Source organism: Citrus clementina, unplaced genomic scaffold, assembly GCF_000493195.1.
Source record: "Citrus clementina cultivar Clemenules unplaced genomic scaffold, Citrus_clementina_v1.0 scaffold_9, whole genome shotgun sequence".
In the NCBI taxonomy this organism is placed as follows: domain Eukaryota; kingdom Viridiplantae; phylum Streptophyta; class Magnoliopsida; order Sapindales; family Rutaceae; genus Citrus; species Citrus x clementina.
Genome location: NW_006261964.1, coordinates 25,654,200 through 25,672,907, shown reverse-complemented (window position 1 = coordinate 25,672,907; position 18,708 = coordinate 25,654,200). Strand labels below are relative to the sequence as shown.

Here is an 18,708-nt window from a genome sequence, read left to right as displayed (position 1 = left end):
GAGTCCTGGAAAGGGACACACCCTCCCTGTCAAATTTGGCTTTTGCTATAGCAAGCTGTAGAAATTTTGATCTGACAAGCACCTTTTTTCCCAATTTGGAGCTTTGAGAGCAACCCCTTAACAAATCCATTTCGTTTTTTAACAATATTATGTTTCACTGTTTGTGTATCGTGTTTATGTAAACTGATATTTAAGAGTTTTTTTTTTCATGAGAAAGAGTTTCTTTTATTATTATTGTTGTTGCCTTATCGGTTCATTAACAATCGACTCAAAAGGAGTTTATGGAATCCGTCTTAGAAGTAAATTCCTTCTATTTACTTCTAAAATATGCTCTAAAATAGAAGGAATTTACTTCTGAGTGATGAGAAATTTTGCTCCCACATTATACATAACGAGACTTGAACTTACGCAACGATAATTTAGTCGAGGAGCGACAATTGTCTAGTAAATAGATGGTTAATCTTAATAGATGAGGGGGAAAAAAAAAGCTCTAAGTAGGGTATAACTGAAAGAAAATTCTTTTCGATTTTTTTTCTATGATCTCTAATGTGTTTAGGATCAAAACACAATTTTAGTATGGATAGAAAAAATGTCTAAATTCTTTTTTTTTTGGGTGATTTTTTTAATGTTTTTTAAACTTTTTTACTTTGAACTTGTCATTGTTATAATGTGCTAGGTTGTTGGAGTCATTATTGGCATGAGACCAACGGTTCACAATCACCTTCCAAAATGGGGCAGTTCCTGAAACGAGCTCCAGCCGCTTACGAAGTTGGTCAGTGCAAAAGTGACACCACTCTTCAAATTGCTCGTGTCAGTGTTCAAGACAATGAGGCTTCACAAAGATATTTTTGTTACGTTTGGTGTGAATCGGAATCGGAATCGGAATTTACTTGTAAAGACTTAAAAGCCAGCGTAAATTGCAACACTCCATCGCATTTACCACATTAAGGTGATGGGCTTAAGAGGCCCAGCGTACAATCAAGAGGGCTTTTGGCTTGATTCGAAATTAAGAGCTCAATGGAGAGGACAACTATTTTGACAGTAAAAGCAGTTTACCGTGGTGAAACAAAAGATAAAGAATTTTTATTTATTTATTTTTTATCCTCTCTAATCTCTTGTTTCCTTGCATCGATATAAACTTAGTTTACTCTTCTTCTTTTTTGTTGAGATAGGTTTGAACTTCAAATTTGCACCATTTAATTAGGAGGTGTTTAATAGTTTAAATCTATTGGGTTTTGTTAAATCTAGGTCCAATTCATCATATATTGGATTTCATATTTTGGATCCAATCCAATCCAATCACTAATTAAAATCAATGTAATTCAAACCAATAAAAAGTTAAAATTTAATTTAATCTAATCCAATTAATCCAGTTAAAATAAAAAGTATATTAATAAAAATCGTCAATTTCTCTTCAAAATTAAGTCCTTTAATATTTCATGATTCACATACAATGTTTTATTATCATATGGTTGAGAAAAAACACAATTGAAATTTGAAAATTGAAAGCAAACAATGGTTGCAACTTGCAATTTGTACTATGTATTATTATTGTATATTCATAGTTATACAAAATTACGTTTTTTTTAGCAAGTTAAATATAGATGTGACATGTAGCTTTTTTTAAAAAAAAAAAATTGATTGGATTGGTTTATCCATAAACCAACTCAATAATATTGAATTTTTCAATTTACAATCCAATCCAATCAAAAGATTAATATGACAAAAATTAGAGTGATTTGAATTGGATCTTAAACACTCCTGCATCTAAAAGATTTATTAATGGAACAAAACGTAAAGACAAATTAACATCTAATAAGACTTGTGAACAGTCTATTTTAATGCATACTTGAGATTTTCTCATTTTGAGTTTTTGGTATGAATTAAGTATCTACTTTGATTATATTGTTCCACCCATAATTATATATATCTTTGAGCTTTTGACTGACAATCAAATAAGAATAATTTTGGAAACAAAAGAATACCTTGTGAACAGTTTTTTTTAATGCATACTTGAGATTTTCTCATTTTGAGTTTTTGGTATGTAATTAAGTATCTACTCAGCTTATATTGTTCCACCCATAATTATATATGTCTTTGAGCTTTTGACTGACAATCAAATAATAATAAAATCTTGTTGAACATGTTTTCAACCTTTCCTTTATCTTTTTCTGAAAAGCAAAGTGGTATTTAGAAAATGATATTAGATACTAGGTAGAGTCTAAAGATTTTACATGGTCCAATTTTATAGCAAATTAAACTCCAAAAATGTAGCTGAAATTGGGCCAATTTCAACTTAGATCAAAATCAAGAGAGGTAGAGCTATCCCTACCTAGCAATTGGTTAGCCTTTTGATTAAAAGTACTGTTTAAGGCTTGGACCACTCTCACTAGTGGCTAACCCATAGGCATTGCCTCCCTTCTGGATTCATGTTGTACTGCCAAAACTAAAAGCATCTTATTTGGAGCGACTCAAAGCCACCAATATTTCACATCATTACATTAATTAGGTGAGTTCAATTGAATTTATTTTCTCTTGTCAAGTAATCAAGATTCATAAAATCTTAACGTTGCATTGAAATTGACTTTTGATTTTATTGTTTGAAAAATAAAATTTGATTCAGCCAAAAATAAAAATAAAAATAAAAATAAAAATAAATAAATCTACTATCTTTATCAATTAGTGTTTGAATTTCATAACTTGAGCAAGTGTCTTGAGCAAAGACTTTATAACCAATAAGGCGAAACACTAGCCATTATGAAGACACTTTGAAAGATAGGGTTTGTTTCAAAATTTTCCCACATTTCACATCCCATGAACATTGAGAGATTTGGTCCATTTGAGCCAAAGGGTAGGCTTCACCATTTCAAGATTTTGTGGCCTCATCTATCTAACTCTTGATGTTTTTCTTGTTATTATTTCTATTTATAATCACAACAATTTTTCATCTGCACACTGTCCCTGAGGTGAGGCCTTAGGCTAATTTAAGGCATAAAATAGATCAGAAGGGTCCCCATTTTCCCCAAATTCTTTTCTCTTTTGTTTACTTTTTCCAGAGATATTAAGACACCCCTTTTAATGCAATTTACACGAAATTATTAAACTCTACTAAAATATAGACTTCAAAAGTAAATATAGTACTTTAAGCTTACAGTCTATAGCCAGCTTGAGCCTGGACCAGAATTAATTATGCTTAGTCCTTATTCACTATATATTAGGGTTTTTTTTAATCACTACTTCCATTGTGTGTATAACATTTTGGAACATTCTCATAGGTCTCAAGGCTTAAAACACGTATTAGGGGCTACTTAACTCTAGTACCTCAAATTCGATTAGTTACATGTCATATTGGAGAACAAGATATGATAAAAAAAATGGATAAACCTTCGATATATATAAAATCTATATTTAAAGGAAATTTATATACAATCAAATACTTATAACGGAACATAGATTTGTATTTTTATCATTTCAGTGTGTGTAAGACTAATTATTTGAATCGACCCACACACACATAATTTTCAGGTGTGTGTAAGACTAATTATCTGAATCGACCAATATAAAAAAATTTGAGACGGTCAAAGAAATTTGGGGTTCTAATTTCGTTAGGTGAAAAAATATTTTATTTATGTAGTACATAAAAGATTTGTTCTCTTATTCCTTTATTGAGTATGAGAATAATAGAATAAAAAAAAAAATATTTTGGAGAAGAAAGAGAACAATAAGCATTTTCCGAAAAATCAAACAGTTCTCTTGTATCCACTTGGAAGATTTCTCGAAGGAGTCTATTGAAGACGAGATTAGCCATGTTTTTATATACTTGAAAATCAATTAGGCCAAGATTAAGTTTTCAATTCTTCTTAATATGTTATTTGGATCGAGCTTAAAAATGACGAATTGATAATCCCCACCCGATTTGACCCATTGCCATGTCTTATATTTTACCAACCTACTAATAATATTCATACCGCAAAATTTTTATGTACAGTAATTTTCATACAAAAAAAAAGGCAAAATTACTTTTGCCAATTCTCACTACCAATTGAAGGCCTTAATAAATGATGCCTACCCATTAATATTGACCTCAAAAGAAACAGCTTTGCCAATTCACTGTCAAATTGGAGGCCTTAATTAAATGGCCTACCCAATAAAATTGACCTAAACTAGATGGACAGAATTGACTAGAGATTTAGAGGTCGTTTTACACTTTACAATTCAGTCCAGAAAACACTAGTGTGGCTAAAAGCCTACAAGTAAATATTAATTGATAAATGATGATAGTCATTAATAGCTACACTAAATTGAGGCAGTCAAACCCACCAAACTTAGAGGTCAAAATTCCAAACTCCATTCTATTTTATATATTTTTTATACTTTTATTTTTATTACCCCAAGGCTACGTTGGTACCCCTGTTATTTTCCTATCGTGTAGAGCAAACTGTAAATAAAATAAATACTGAAATAATAGTTTATTGATAATTATTTTTTTATTTTTTTTATTGGGGTTATAATTAAATGCAAGAAAATGACGGGTCATCTTCTACAATTTATAACAGTGTCGGACTTCGGTTCGTGTCCGGTCCCCGCTCCATGGGACCGGAACAGTAACTTGCGCCCTACGGTTCGGTTCTTTACACTACACACTGGTTCGATATTTACATTACGGTTCAATGGTTGTCCAACTAGATTGAGTTAGATTTAAGGTCAGGCTATGCACTGGTGACTGGTCTGTGTACGTGCCATTAAAGATCATTAAAAAGATCATGATTAGAATTTAATATTTTGTTTGGTTTGCTCTATTTTAGTTGTCGAATTTACTACGTGTTGGTTATTAATTAGTTAAAATCCAATTAATGGTGTTTATAAACTTAATTTAAACGTAATGAAGATTTATCTATTTTCAACCTACTTTTTCAATCTCCTTTATGTCGGACAAAAATTTTAGATTAGAGTTTGCTAGAATATTCAAAAAAAAAAAATTGCATTTTTTCTTTGAATTACATACTACAATTTGATTATATTTTTAAGTCTAATCCCAAATTGAAATAGAATTATTTTAAAATAATTTGGAAGAAAATCAAGTCTGACATAATATAAGGAGCAGGATTGGAAAGTAATTTACCTATAAGTTATTGAGTGGCTCTTATAGATATTATAAATTAAAAGAATAATTTATGAAAAATATTTTAAAATTTATACTTTCACATTAATTATAAATTATTTTATTTTTTTCTTATTGTTTTGGGTAACTATTAAATTTAAAAGAATTAATTATGCAGTCTTTGAAAACCCCAGTAATAAGAATCCCCAAGACCTTTTTTTTTTTTTTTAAGAAAACGTTTTTATTATTTATGATGTACATAGCATTATTGTCGTGCGAAAAAAATTACGTGCACATGAATGATTAGTTTATTCTATAAAAAGAAAATTTTACACGAGACCGACACATCTTATTATTTATATAATTTTTATATTTTAACTATATCTATAACAATGACAAATCATGATAGAAAAAGAAGATCATTTAAGTTGTTAAAAATAACTCATTGAATGGCCCAATTTGTACTGTCCCATCTGAATTTTTTTCGTGTTGAATGTTAATATCATTTTTTTGTTCTACTCTCAAAAAATACATCTCTCAATCAAATATATAGTAGTAAATACACATGTGACAAAATCTCCTCTGTACCTAAAGTGCATTCAGACTTTTTTCCTTAATTTTTGATGTATTTTTTAAAATTATTTTAATCCCATCTTTTGCGGAAATATTCGTACATATATCATAGGGTAAACAAACAAATCAAACGGTCATTTTTTTGACAATAAATCAAACGGTTGGATCTTGTTCAAATACGGTAGACTCATTATATACAGTAACTACGACATTACTAATATATATTAGTGGGTCCCAATTTCAACCCCTCTCTCAGTTTTTCCACTTTTACCACTTCCTTCTCTCATTTCAACGAAGTGTACAGTTGTAACTGTACATCATTTGCGCCAGTATCTTGACTCTCTCTCTCTCTCTCTCTCACTAAAAGCTTCCCACAAAATTCCCATATAATTACAATCAAGTCCAAACGGCAGCAACATTGCTTTCTCCCTACTTCAAATGGCTCACAAGCAATCTCCTCTCTTACACTCATAAAAGGCGATACCCAATTCCACAGACACTCACAAAACAAAAAACATCTCTCACTCCTTATCTTTCTCTCTCATTTTCCTCTCAAATTCGATTAAAATTCAAGTTGGTTTTTTTTTTTGGGTTCAAATGGAACCAACGGAACACAGATCCAGCGCAATTGGGCCTTCGCTTGACCAAAATGCCCTCGACTCTCTCCAATTCAATGAAGAAATTCAGCATTTGATGACCCTGCCGCCAGAGAACGCCAACTCCTTCACAGCACTCCTCGAGCTGCCGGCCCCACAAGCCGTTGAACTCCTCCACCACCACCACCACCGCTCACCCGAATCCAACTGCTCTACTGCGAAACTAGTCACCGCAAAGGCCGATGGACATGGACTTCACCACCCACACGCGACACCTCATCATTTCAACCCAGGGGCAAACTTGACTTTTCCATCTGATATCTCCTTGATCGAACGCGCCGTGAGATTCTCGGTCTTCGCCGGAATCAATAACAGTGATAACAACCACAACGATAATAATAATAATAATCATAAAATTAGTAGTAAAATTGATAAAAACAATAATAATAATAATTGCTCGCCGGAAACAACTGGGTCGGTGCCGTCGAATTCAAGCGGGAATCTCGGGAAAGTGAAGAACGAACCGGCAGAATCAGACTCCGACAACAACAATCCGAATTCACCACAGCCGTTGGATATCAAGACCGAGAACCAGAATCAGAAGTCGGCGAAGAGAAAAGAGCGAGAGAAGAAGGTAAAAGGAAATGGAGTTTAGGGTTCCCTAGGCTCTTTTCGGTTTCTCTCGGTGGCTGAATTGTAAATTGTCGGCTTAATTTGTGCAATAATTACAGGGCAAAGCGGCGACAAAGAAGTCTAAAAGTGGCGCTAACGATAGCAGCGAAGATGCGGAGAAACTTCCTTACGTTCACGTCCGAGCTCGTCGTGGTCAAGCTACAGATAGCCACAGCTTGGCCGAGAGAGTAATAATTACACTAATCTCTCTAAATCAAACCTTAATTAATAATTATTGACTTTATCACTATTTTTTCGACTACTAATTGTTTAATTATTTTATTAATACTACTGTAGGCGAGGAGAGAGAAGATTAATGCACGAATGAAGCTGTTACAAGAGCTGGTCCCGGGCTGCAATAAGGTGATTGTGTAAATTTGGATTAATTAGTAATCATTTGTTTTGATTATGATTTTCCGGGGATTAAATTAAAGAATATTCTGCCGAAAAAGTGAAAATTACATCCTCAGATTATGTGCTTTTAATAACGGTATTGTCCTTGTCATACTTTTTTTCTTTTGCACAAGTGGGGATGCTTTGTTAGGATGGTCTTGTCAAAGGGGCAATTTTGGCAATTCAATTATTTTTATATTTGATATTCGGGGGAGAGTTGTTGCGAGTCCCTTTTAAGGTCAGTTTTGTCATTTTGAAGATCAAATTTTTGGAACTTGAAAATGTCGTGGATAAGAAACTGTGTAGTGAAACGACAAATTTGCCCTTCCATGGGGCTAGACAAGACAATCTAGTTATGTGGGAGTGCTAGCTGGTTTGAAGTGCTTGGGAGACAACTGTAGTGGGTTTGTGTTGGGCATCAAATTGCTATTGGGTCCCATTCCATTGGCATAAAAATTTTGATGCCCAACGGGAAGGTTCATTGTACAATCTTCCGTTACGAGTTTGGTATCCATCGTGGATGGGATGATGAAAGGTCAGTGATGAAAGAATGATTCCATAGACAAACACACGTAGCTAACTGGAAAAAGGACTTGATTTTTATAGTTGATGACATGTTGGGAAGTGACTTCTATACTTGACTTTCGAAGTTAATATTTTTTTTTCTTCTTTTAATGAATGAATAGCTAAAACAAGTTGAATTTTTTTGAGAATCTAAGGTCTAACTCTAGTGGTAAAGATCAGTCTTCCTAGGATTCAGGTCGTGGGTTCGAGTTTGGGTGCCTGAGTTAATAATTAAAAAAAAAAAAGAAAGGAAAACAAAAAGTTGAATCTCAATGATGAGATACTGACAAGGTAATTTGATTTGTGGGCTAAAAGAGTTCTTGGGTGAAAATTTTCAAGTAGAAGCATCCCTGGAGATTATAAATTAGGCCCTTGTTATTTTTTCTGAATCTTTTGATAGGAAAATGCCTTTTGAATCAAACATGGAGTTTATTTTTTTGCTGTAAAAGGGGAGATGGTTTGCATCATAACAGATTCCTCTGTAACCACACCTATATTTAATATCATTGGAGACAATGAGTCAAGACGCTATTTTTCAGTGTTCTTTGTGCAGCGGCTGATACTTCAATGGCGTCTAACATGAAAAGTTATGTTTTGCAGATTTCTGGGACAGCATTAGTTTTAGATGAGATCATCAACCATGTGCAGTCGTTACAGCGTCAAGTGGAGGTCAGACTTGCTCATTTCAATAACCAATCTCTCTATTCTTCTTCTTCTTCTTCTTCTTCTTACATCTTTCTCTGGGGATAACGCAATGAGGTGCTAGGAGCTTAGTAGAAAATTTGGTATGGGACTTGTGATTAGGTTTTGTTGACAGAGTTGTGACCCTTAAGCATCTTAAGTGGACCGGTGGAGCAGGGTATAGGAGGAAGGGTCTTACGGTTGGATAGGTTGTCCTGCCATTCTCCCCAAAATTGTCATTTTAAAACAATTTTGATAGTCTGATTTGTCAAAATTTCATCTGACTTTATCATTTTCCCGTTCCAAAGCTTTCAAAGAGCATATAAAGTGAGATGGTCTTAAAACCTTCTTTCTAGCTTTCTTCATTGTGCTGAATTAATTTGTATCTCCATGATCTATGTACCCTCCTTTGTTGCTAAATGACATGTATTTTTTTGCCTTGTAGATCAATATTTAACAATATAAAGTGAAAAATTAGCCACTGATTCATAGCTAACCTTTGGATATATTTTACATGTTCTCATGACAAAAGTTTCAAAAACCTGTGAAATGTAGAAAACCTCCAAATATAGTTGCGAAGCTACCAGCATTAAATAATTTGTTGTGATTTCAAAATCTTAAACGGATTTTATGGCTGTGATCTTATTCTGTTTTTACCTTTTGTTTCAGTTCTTGTCAATGAGACTTGCAGCAGTCAATCCAAGGATTGATTTCAATCTGGACAGCTTATTTGTTGCAGAGGTAAGATTAGTTATTTATTTCCTTTTTCCATTCATGCAGCAAGTAGCTCTTTCAAGGTGTAGACTGGTTATGTTGTGGGTTGGTTTGATCTATAGCCTAGTACATTGTTCCCATAAAGAGCTGCTCCTTGGTTTAACCTTCCTGAATAGCTATTAGCCGCTGCATCATTTATTTGTTGTGTAGTTGTTGTAATTTTAATTTAAATAGGCCTAGTTTTATTATTTTCATGGAACAGGAAGTCAGAAATCTTTGAAATCGTAATCTAGCTCGTTGGATTATTCCTACACCAGAGTGTGACCGTTTGCCTTTAAAACCTGTACAGGGAAGTGGGTCAGACTAGGACCACCCTATTTTACCTGCTCAAATTTACACTTCCGACAATCAAAATGATTGTCATGGCCTGAGCTAAATGCACTTGATTGTTGTAGTTATGTCTGTAAAGACTCGTGAATGGTGGGTCCTCCCTTAATAATTTACTAACATTTACTATTGATCTTTGATATCTTTAGAGTGGATCGTTAATCGACAGTAGCTTCCCTGGCATGGTTATGCCTGTAATGTGGCCTGAACTCCAAGCCCATGGAAACCGACAACAGTATCAACAGCAATGGCATCATTTTGATGGGCATCACCAGCCTCTTTTGGGAGGAGCAGAAGAAAGCCATAACTTTGTTACTCCCGAGAACTCACTTTTGAGTTATGATTCTTCAGCAAATTCAGGTAGAGAGGAACTAATTCCCCATCAGAAAGAAGGGGGAAAAAATTAAAAAAAGCTTATCATTTTATCTGACAGCAGATGATACCACCATTTGAATGTGAAGAACATATCGAAACTACATAACTAACTTCACTTTCTCTCTGTGCAACAGCAACTCTGCACACAAATCAATTGAAGATGGAGCTATGAAGATGCAATGAAGCTCTCCAGCAGTAGCTAGTACCCCGTACTGTATATATTGATGATAATATTAGCAGTTAGCAGAGTAGTAGAGGGCAGTCCTCAGCATTGATCCTGGGCTACCATTTGTCTTCAATTTACCCCGAGTCATTTGGAAACCCAGATTTGTTTCTACCGGAGACGATTACTTTCAGTATGTCATTCTTATATAAATATAAATATATTTATTATAAGTATCTCTTACTTAATTAGAATACTAATTTTCCCCTCAGAGTCATTCAATCTAATTCTTAATTTCTGAGATGATTGATTGATTCATACTGTAAAAGCATAGAGTGGACTATCGTGCGTTCTTATTTATGCAAGTCTTCCTTTCTTCTCTATAATATGATCTGTGGCTTTATCGTCTTGTAAAGTAACTGTTGTAGCCCTATTTGGACATTTGTCTTAGTAAGAATTTTTTTTTTAATTATTATTTTTGTTTTTAAATTTGCAAAAGCCCAGACCTGGATGCAGGCATATGAGGCCAGATTGCAGTTGTCGGATGCCAATATTTCAACATTGATTACGTGATCTAATCTCAAATCACTTTCAGTATATCATATCTCTAATGATAGGAATGCAAGCTGATTCAATTGATAATACATTTTCTCTTTTATTTACATTATAACTTTTTAAGACTTCTTAATCATATTATTGGGATCAATTAATTTTATTAGTAGAGTTGTAGTTCAAAAATTATTATTTTAAGTTAGTTATTCTTAGTGTGAATAATATAGAGATAAATATATGAATAATTAATTAACGGAATATGTTAATTCTATGAAAAGAATTATCTAAATTATTATATATATTTTTAATTTATAAGTTACTAATTACCATTCGGATTTTTAATCAAAAGAAATCATGATCCAAATAATAATTATTTTTGTTAGAATATCAAAATGTGCAGCGTTTCAATTTCAAAGAGGGGATTGAGAGAAAATACCCACCATATCATTTAAGAATAGTGCTCTATACTCCAAAATTTTATTCCACCTAATATAACATTCATCAATTATCATATAAGATAAACTTTTAGAATTTAGATAAATCTTTGACTAGTCTATCATTACTCATTAATTGGAATATGATAGCGTGACTCCTTATCTTCTTTCACACATATAGAAACAATATAATAATAGAAAAACGAAACCCGTACTCATAGATAATGCCCCGGATTGGATGATTAGTAGGGGCAGAGCATAACCAGAAGCAACAAAAATGGTGACTTATCTCTCTCGATTTACAATAACAATAATCGGTCTCCTCGTCATCATCCAATCAACCCCCTCCACGTCATCACCCAACAACAGCGTCCAACTCCTCCTCCTCTCCACCACCCATATTCACATTCACTCGGTCATCGACTTCGGGGCAAAAGGAGACGGCATCCACTACGACACGGCCGCCATCCAATCAGCCATCGACGCGTGTCCCCCCGGCAACAAACCATGCGAGGTCCGCTTCCCGCCGGGGGAATACCTGACCGCCACCATCCGGCTGAAATCGCACGTGACCCTCAACATCCACGAAGACGCCACCCTCCTGGGAGGCCCGAGGATCGAGGACTACCCGGAGGAGTCCTCGAGGTGGTACGTGGTGCTGGCGGAGAACGCGACCGACGTGGGGATCACGGGCGGAGGAGTCGTCGACGGGCAGGCGATGAAGTTTGTGGTGACGAAAAATGAGATCAAGAATGTGATGGTGAGCTGGAACCACACCGGGGCGTGTTCCGGGGATGAGTGTAGGCCACGCCTTGTGGGGTTTCTCGGTTGCCGAAATGTCAATGTCTGGAACGTTAGGTTGCGAGAGCCCGCTTACTGGTGGTGCGTATTCTATTTTTCTTCTTCTTCTTCTTCTTCATTTTTTTTCAATTTTGTTTTTCTTAAAAAAAAAAAAAAGTTGAAGCTTCACGTTACGCTATTACAGTTTACCAATGGGGTAAATTGTCAGTAATGTTAGATAGTGCGGTCTGAATGTGTACAAAATAAAAAGTAGAAGTAGAAGGGTTTTACTGTAAATATACATTAAAATAGGATAAAGATTGAAGTAGGCGCTGAAAGCCTTATGGGCCCACCTCAAGGGAGCCCACTTGTTTTTCTGTGGCAAATTCCACCGTCGAGACGTCCAACTTGCTGAAAAGAATGGGCGAATCGTATGAATGTCTTTGTAGCTTGTTCTGAGTTGTCGCTTTAGTTATAAAATTCACTCTAATATTTTAATGCATGACTATTTTAATCTTAACATAATTATTATTATTATTTTTTTTAGGGGTTTGATCTTGTATTCTCCATTCCAATATATATATATATGTATGTATGTATGTATGTATGATTCCAATATGGTGGAGATGATTTTTATTTTCAATAATTTTAAATTTTACAAACGGTAATTGATGGTTTTATTATTATTTCACCAAAATTATATATAAAAATTTATTCTAAAATAGCTAAATAGAAAATGGACTGGGGATGAGTAATGTAGTCCCCATATAGGGATTCTCCATCCCATCCCATTGAATTTATTAGGGAATGAGTTAGAGAATGGTGTCCAAATTATAAAAGAGGGTGGGGAGTGGAGGAGGCTTCCCCGCTTCCGCCCATTGTCATTCTTGATTTCTTTAGTTACCATATGAGACTATGAGAGGGCAAAAATTATGTTGAGCCGGAAAAAAACATCTAGATATTATAAGGGCGCTAATTGAAACTTCACTCATGTTATATAAATTTTGTGTTTTGAGCCCCTTCTAATTTTCTCTATTTATGCTATTGTTTGACAAATTGATTACTTTATTGCAGCTTGCACATAGTGCGTTGTGATAACACATTCATTCGCGATATGTCAATCTATGGAGACTTCAACACACCCAACAATGATGGTATAGACATTGAAGATTCAAATAACACAGTAATTACAAGAGTCCAAATTGATACAGGGGATGATGCAATCTGTCCAAAGACGTACACAGGCCCCCTTTATAACTTGACTGCTACGGATTCTTGGATCAGGACAAAATCTTCGGCTATCAAACTTGGTAGTGCCAGTTGGTTTGATTTCAAAGCCTTGGTGTTTGATAATATCACCATTGTTGAATCTCACAGAGGGTTAGGATTTCAAATACGCGATGGAGGTAACATCAGTTATATCTGTGTGTGTGTGTGTGTGTATTCACTAATCCTAATTAACAGCTCATCTAGGACCAGACTACTAAATATATATATATATATATGTGTGTGTGTGTGTATTGTGCAGGAAATGTCAGTGATGTTACCTTCTCTAACATTAACATCAGCACAAGGTACTATGATCCATCATGGTGGGGAAGAGCGGAACCTATATACGTGACAACGTGTCCCAGAGACACTAAGACGAAGGAGGGTACAATCTCCAATCTACTATTTGTGAACATTACAGCAAAATCAGAAAATGGGGTATTCTTATCAGGTTCTAAACACGGACTACTGAAAAATTTAAGTTTCATAAACATGAATGTCACATACAAAAGGTGGACAAATTATATGGGTGGATTGGTGGACTACAGACCAGGATGCCAAGGGCTCGTTAATCACAGCTCTGCTGGGATCATCATGGAACACATTGAAGGTTTGGAGGTTAAGAATGTGAACATGAAATGGCATGGTGATCAGTCAAGTAGCTGGAGTAATCCATTGGACTTTAGGCCTTGGACTGTAAATGACATTTCTTTGCTTAATTTCCATTCAGATTTTGACAACAGCGACGGGAATGTAGCATCATAGTAGGAAAAAGCTATTCTTAATGTAATTCTTTGAACAAATAGTGGGGGTTGATTTATAGATTTTTCGTTTTTTAGTAGGATTTGAAAATTATTGTTGAGGATTTCACTTACATGGTTCAAAAATCAATAAATAAAAAAGATATTTAAACCATTGTCATGAGCAATCAAATATCACATGTGGTTTGTTTAGTTTTGTTTACAAATTTCTAAAAACGTTTTCGGTGGAGTAGCAGGGTGCATTTTCATATCATATTTGTTTTATAATATAGGAATTACTAATCTATATATCTATATCTATATATATATATAAAGTTAGGACTTGAGAAGGTGATGTGACATTACCATTTTGCTTCTTTGTATATTCTCAATTATCTAATAAATAGATAATTTTTTTTTATATTTGGATTTTCATCTTCTCATAATTAATTTGATTGTATTTAACGCATTTAATAAATAGTAACTTTATTAATATATATCATTCCTCATCTTTTTATATTTTCTATTATCTAAAATATTGGTGGATATTCTTTGTACTTTTTTTTCTCTTTCTATTTAAATTCAACAATATGTAATCATTAATAATAATTAATTATAAGTCTTTTGAAACATTTATTTATTTTATTATGCTAGCAATTAAACGTTAGTGGCTTAAAATACATGAATTAATTAACATAGGAACAGAGGTTCTTTCATTTATAAAGCTAGGACTTGAGGAGGTGATGTGGCATCACCATTTTGCTTCTTTGTATATTCTCTATTATCTAATAAATAGATAATTTTTTTTTAGATTTGGCTTTTCATCTTCTCATAATTAATTTGATTGTATTTAACGCATTTAATAAATAGTAACTTTATTAATATATATCATTCCTCATCTTTTTATATTTTCTATTATTTAAAATATTGGTGGATATTCTTTGTACTTTTTTCTCTTTCTATTTAAATTCAACAATATGTAATCATTAATAATAATTAATTATAAGTCTTTTGAAACATTTATTTATTATATTATGCTAGCAATTAAACTTTAGTGGCTTAAAATACATGAATTAATTAACATAGGAAGAGAAGTTCTTTCATTTATAAAGCTAAGACTTGAGGAGGTGACGTGGCATCACCATTTCTCATCTTTGTATATTCTCTATTATCTAATAAATAGATAATTTTTTTTTTAGATTTGGCTTTTCATCTTCTCATATTTAATTTGATTGTTATTACACAATAACAATTATGTAAAGATTTTAATGAGGCATATTCTTTGTAATGAACATCCAAGGGGGAGTGTTATGAATTTTATTAAAATAAATGTAGATATTTATAACATATATCTCTTAGTCTCCACACTATCTCCCATTAGCAACATTTAGCTTCCCTATAACTCCCACTATCTCACAAGGAATTATGATCTATAATTTTTCATTAATTCAATGGAGTGACTAATTTTTCATCTTCTCATCTTTTTATATTTTCTATTATCTAAAATATCTAAAATATTGATGGATATTCTTTGTACTTTTTTTTCACTTTCTATTTAAATTCAGCAATATGTAATCATTAATAATAATTAATTATAAGTCTTTTGAAATATTTATTTATTTTATTATGCTAGCAATTAAACTTTAGTGGCTTAAAATACATGAATTAATTAACATAGGAAGAGAGGTTCTTTCATTTTCCCTCAACAATGCCACTAAGGCCTAATTTTAATGCCATAATCTCATATTTAATTATTCAACCTTTTGTTGATTGTCTTTTGGCTTCTTCAAAATTTATTATGCTATCAATTAAACTTTAGTGCCTTAAAATACATCACCTAATTAACATAGGAAGAATGGTGGATATTCTTTGTACATATTTCTTCCTCTTTCTATTTAAATCCAACAATATGTAACCATTAATAATAATTAATTATAAGTCTTTTGAAACATTCATTTATTTTATTATGCTAGCAATTAAAATTTAAGTGGTTTAAAATACATCAATTAATTAACATAGGAAGAGAGGTTCTTTCATCTTCCCTCAACAATGGCACTAGAGCTTAATTTTAATGCCATAATCTTATATTTAATTATGGGCCTAAATTTAATTTTAATAATTTTAATGTCTCTTCCTCTTTTTATTTAAATCCAACAATATATAACCATTAATAATAATTAATTATAAGTCTTTTGAAACATTCTTCAAATTTTATTATGCTATCAATTAAACTTTAGTGCCTTAAAATACATCAACTAATTAACATAGGAAGAGAGGTTCTTTCATCTTCCCTCAACCTCATCTTTTTATATTTTCTATTATCTAAAATATCTAAAATATTGGTGGATATTCTTTGTACATGTTTCTTCCTCTTTCTATTTAAATCCAACAATATGTAACCATTAATAATAATTAATTATAAGTCTTTTGAAGCATTCATTTATTTTATTATGCTAGCAATTAAACTTTAGTGGCTTAAAATACATGAATTAATTAATATAGGAAGAGAGGTTCTTTCATCTTCCCTCAACAATGCCACTAGGGCCTAATTTCAATGTCATAATCATATATTTAATTATGCAACCTTTTGTTGAGTGTCTTTTGGCTCCTTCAAATTTTATTATCCTAGCAATTAAACTTTAGTGACTTAAAATACATCAATAAATTAACATAGGAAGAGAGGTTCTTTCATCTTCCCTCAACAATGCCACTAGAGCCTAATTTTAATGTCATGATCTCATATTTAATTACGCAACCTTTTGTTTAGTGCCTTTTGGCTTCTTCAAGCTCTCTAAACACTAAATATTTAAGATTTGTTATGTTTAGTTTTTTTTTAATTTATTTAATCAACACCCTCTTTAGAAAAATACTTGTATTTTTATTGTTTGATTTATTTGAATTTTTGGTATTGTGTGCTTCATGGAGTACTCTTTTCTTCATGAGTTGAACAATGATAAAGATAGTTGGATGATAAGGGTTAGGCTTTGTAGGATGTGAGAGTCTACTAATACTAAAAAAAATGGAGAATTGATTAGTGTTGACATGATTTTTATTGATGAAAATGTTGTATAAAAAATTCATTCTCCCATTGTTTTCTCTAATTTTTTTTCCTAATTGTTTCACACTTAATGTAGTATGTGTTTTTTTTCGTAGGAAAATCTAATGCATGCAACAATTAGGAAAACTTTAGTGACAAGGTTTAAGCACATGTTGAGTGAGGGTTCTTTGTACAATGTCAAGAATTTGAAAGTTGTTTCAACTACAGGCGAGTACAGACCACTTTCAAATCAGTATAAGATTATTTTCTTGGTTATAACTTCTCTTAAGAGGTTAGAAGAAGGAACTGTCAAGATTCCGATTAATGGATTTCAATTCGTATCTCCAAATTTAATTGATTTACGTGTGAATGATAACACAATCCTCTCAGGTATTTTTTTAATTATTAATGTTTGTTAATCTTTAAGTGTATATTAAAAATTATTAATCCTTATGTTTTAACATGTTTATATTATTTTTCCATAATATTACAGATGTTATCAGAAGTTTATATGGTGTGGGTGATATTGAGATCGTTGGAGCTGGTTGGAAAAAAAGAGATATAAAAATTCTAACGGGTTAGTAAGTTGAATATAATCAAGAAAACTACGACTTTATATTTTTTAGTTATTTATGTTATTTTTTAATTATTGGTTCTCTTTACATTATTAACTTTTGTTAATTTTTATGGATGGCTCAGTAACAACAAAGATTACTTTATGGGAAAAGTTAGGGGAGACGTTTGATCCAAACTTGTACAAGAAAGACGAGGGTCCTTGTATTGTGATAGTAACTTCTACAACCATTAAAAATTCCAAGATGATTATTTTATTTAGATCCCACTAATTAACATTTTCAAATGCAATGTGGCTATTTTAATATTATACACAATTTTAGATTTTGTTCAAGTTTCGTTTTAGGTTACATTTGCTCTAAACAGGTGAGGTTAATTTCTCTGCCACAAGTGCAAGCAAAATCTACATAAATCTTCAAATAGATTATGTAGCATCATTAATTGAAAGATTTTCTACCATCTCCAACGTTGTGCAAGTTAGTAAAAGTCTTTACATGTATTTTGCTTATTTCTTTTATAATTCAACGCATTGCTAAGGATCCTCAATTACAAAATTTAATTTGGAACTTATCAACTACAAAAGGTATAAGGTCTGTACACTTAGACTATACACGTTAATATATATTTTTAACGTTAACAAAAAAATTAGTTAACTTTCATAAATAACATTAGTTTTATAAGGCTGCCTCATTTTTAAAAAAATCAATTTATATTTTTTATCAGTTTTATCGAGTGTAAAGAAAAAAAATTGATAATATTAAATTTATTTTCTAAAGCCGCGCGAAGCGCGGTTTTATTTCCTAGTTTTTCTATAAATATGAAATCCGTTTGGTAGTATGAATTTAAAACAGAATTTAAAATAGAAACATCCCACAGATCAAAACACTTTTCTATTATGCAAAATAGCATTAATTCTTCTAGTTTCCATAGTAATAGTAAAGAAAATGTTTTCAATAATGAAATTCATGAAGAATCATCTTTAGAATCAGATGGAAGATGAATGGATGAATGATAAATTTTGTTGTTTAAGTAGAAAATAATGCATTTTATAGTATTAATAATGAGTCTATTACATAACATTTTTTTAAATATGAAAATGTGTCG

The 18,708-nt window shown here is 32.3% G+C and overlaps 2 protein-coding genes across 3 annotated transcripts; both read left to right on the top strand.

Annotated features, from left to right (window-relative positions):
* Window positions 1–5,899: 5,899 nt before the first annotated feature.
* On the top strand, window positions 5,900–10,686 carry LOC18031527 (transcription factor bHLH48). 2 transcript variants are annotated; one of them, XM_006421419.2, is made up of 7 exons: window positions 5,900–6,904; window positions 7,002–7,130; window positions 7,240–7,305; window positions 8,500–8,568; window positions 9,250–9,321; window positions 9,831–10,041; window positions 10,191–10,686. In XM_006421419.2, the coding sequence occupies exons 1-7, from the start codon at window positions 6,272–6,274 to the stop codon at window positions 10,226–10,228; spliced, it is 1,218 nt and encodes a 405-aa protein (XP_006421482.1). In that variant the 5' UTR covers window positions 5,900–6,271; the 3' UTR covers window positions 10,229–10,686. The 2 variants fall into 2 exon arrangements, with proteins under 2 accessions (XP_006421482.1, XP_024038101.1); XM_024182333.1 differs by lacking the exon at window positions 8,500–8,568.
* Window positions 10,687–11,323: 637 nt separating this feature from the next.
* LOC18031976 (exo-poly-alpha-D-galacturonosidase) lies at window positions 11,324–14,095 on the top strand. The gene is made up of 3 exons (XM_006421418.2): window positions 11,324–12,087; window positions 13,060–13,391; window positions 13,514–14,095. The coding sequence occupies exons 1-3, from the start codon at window positions 11,483–11,485 to the stop codon at window positions 14,017–14,019; spliced, it is 1,443 nt and encodes a 480-aa protein (XP_006421481.1). The 5' UTR covers window positions 11,324–11,482; the 3' UTR covers window positions 14,020–14,095.
* Window positions 14,096–18,708: the final 4,613 nt, after the last annotated feature.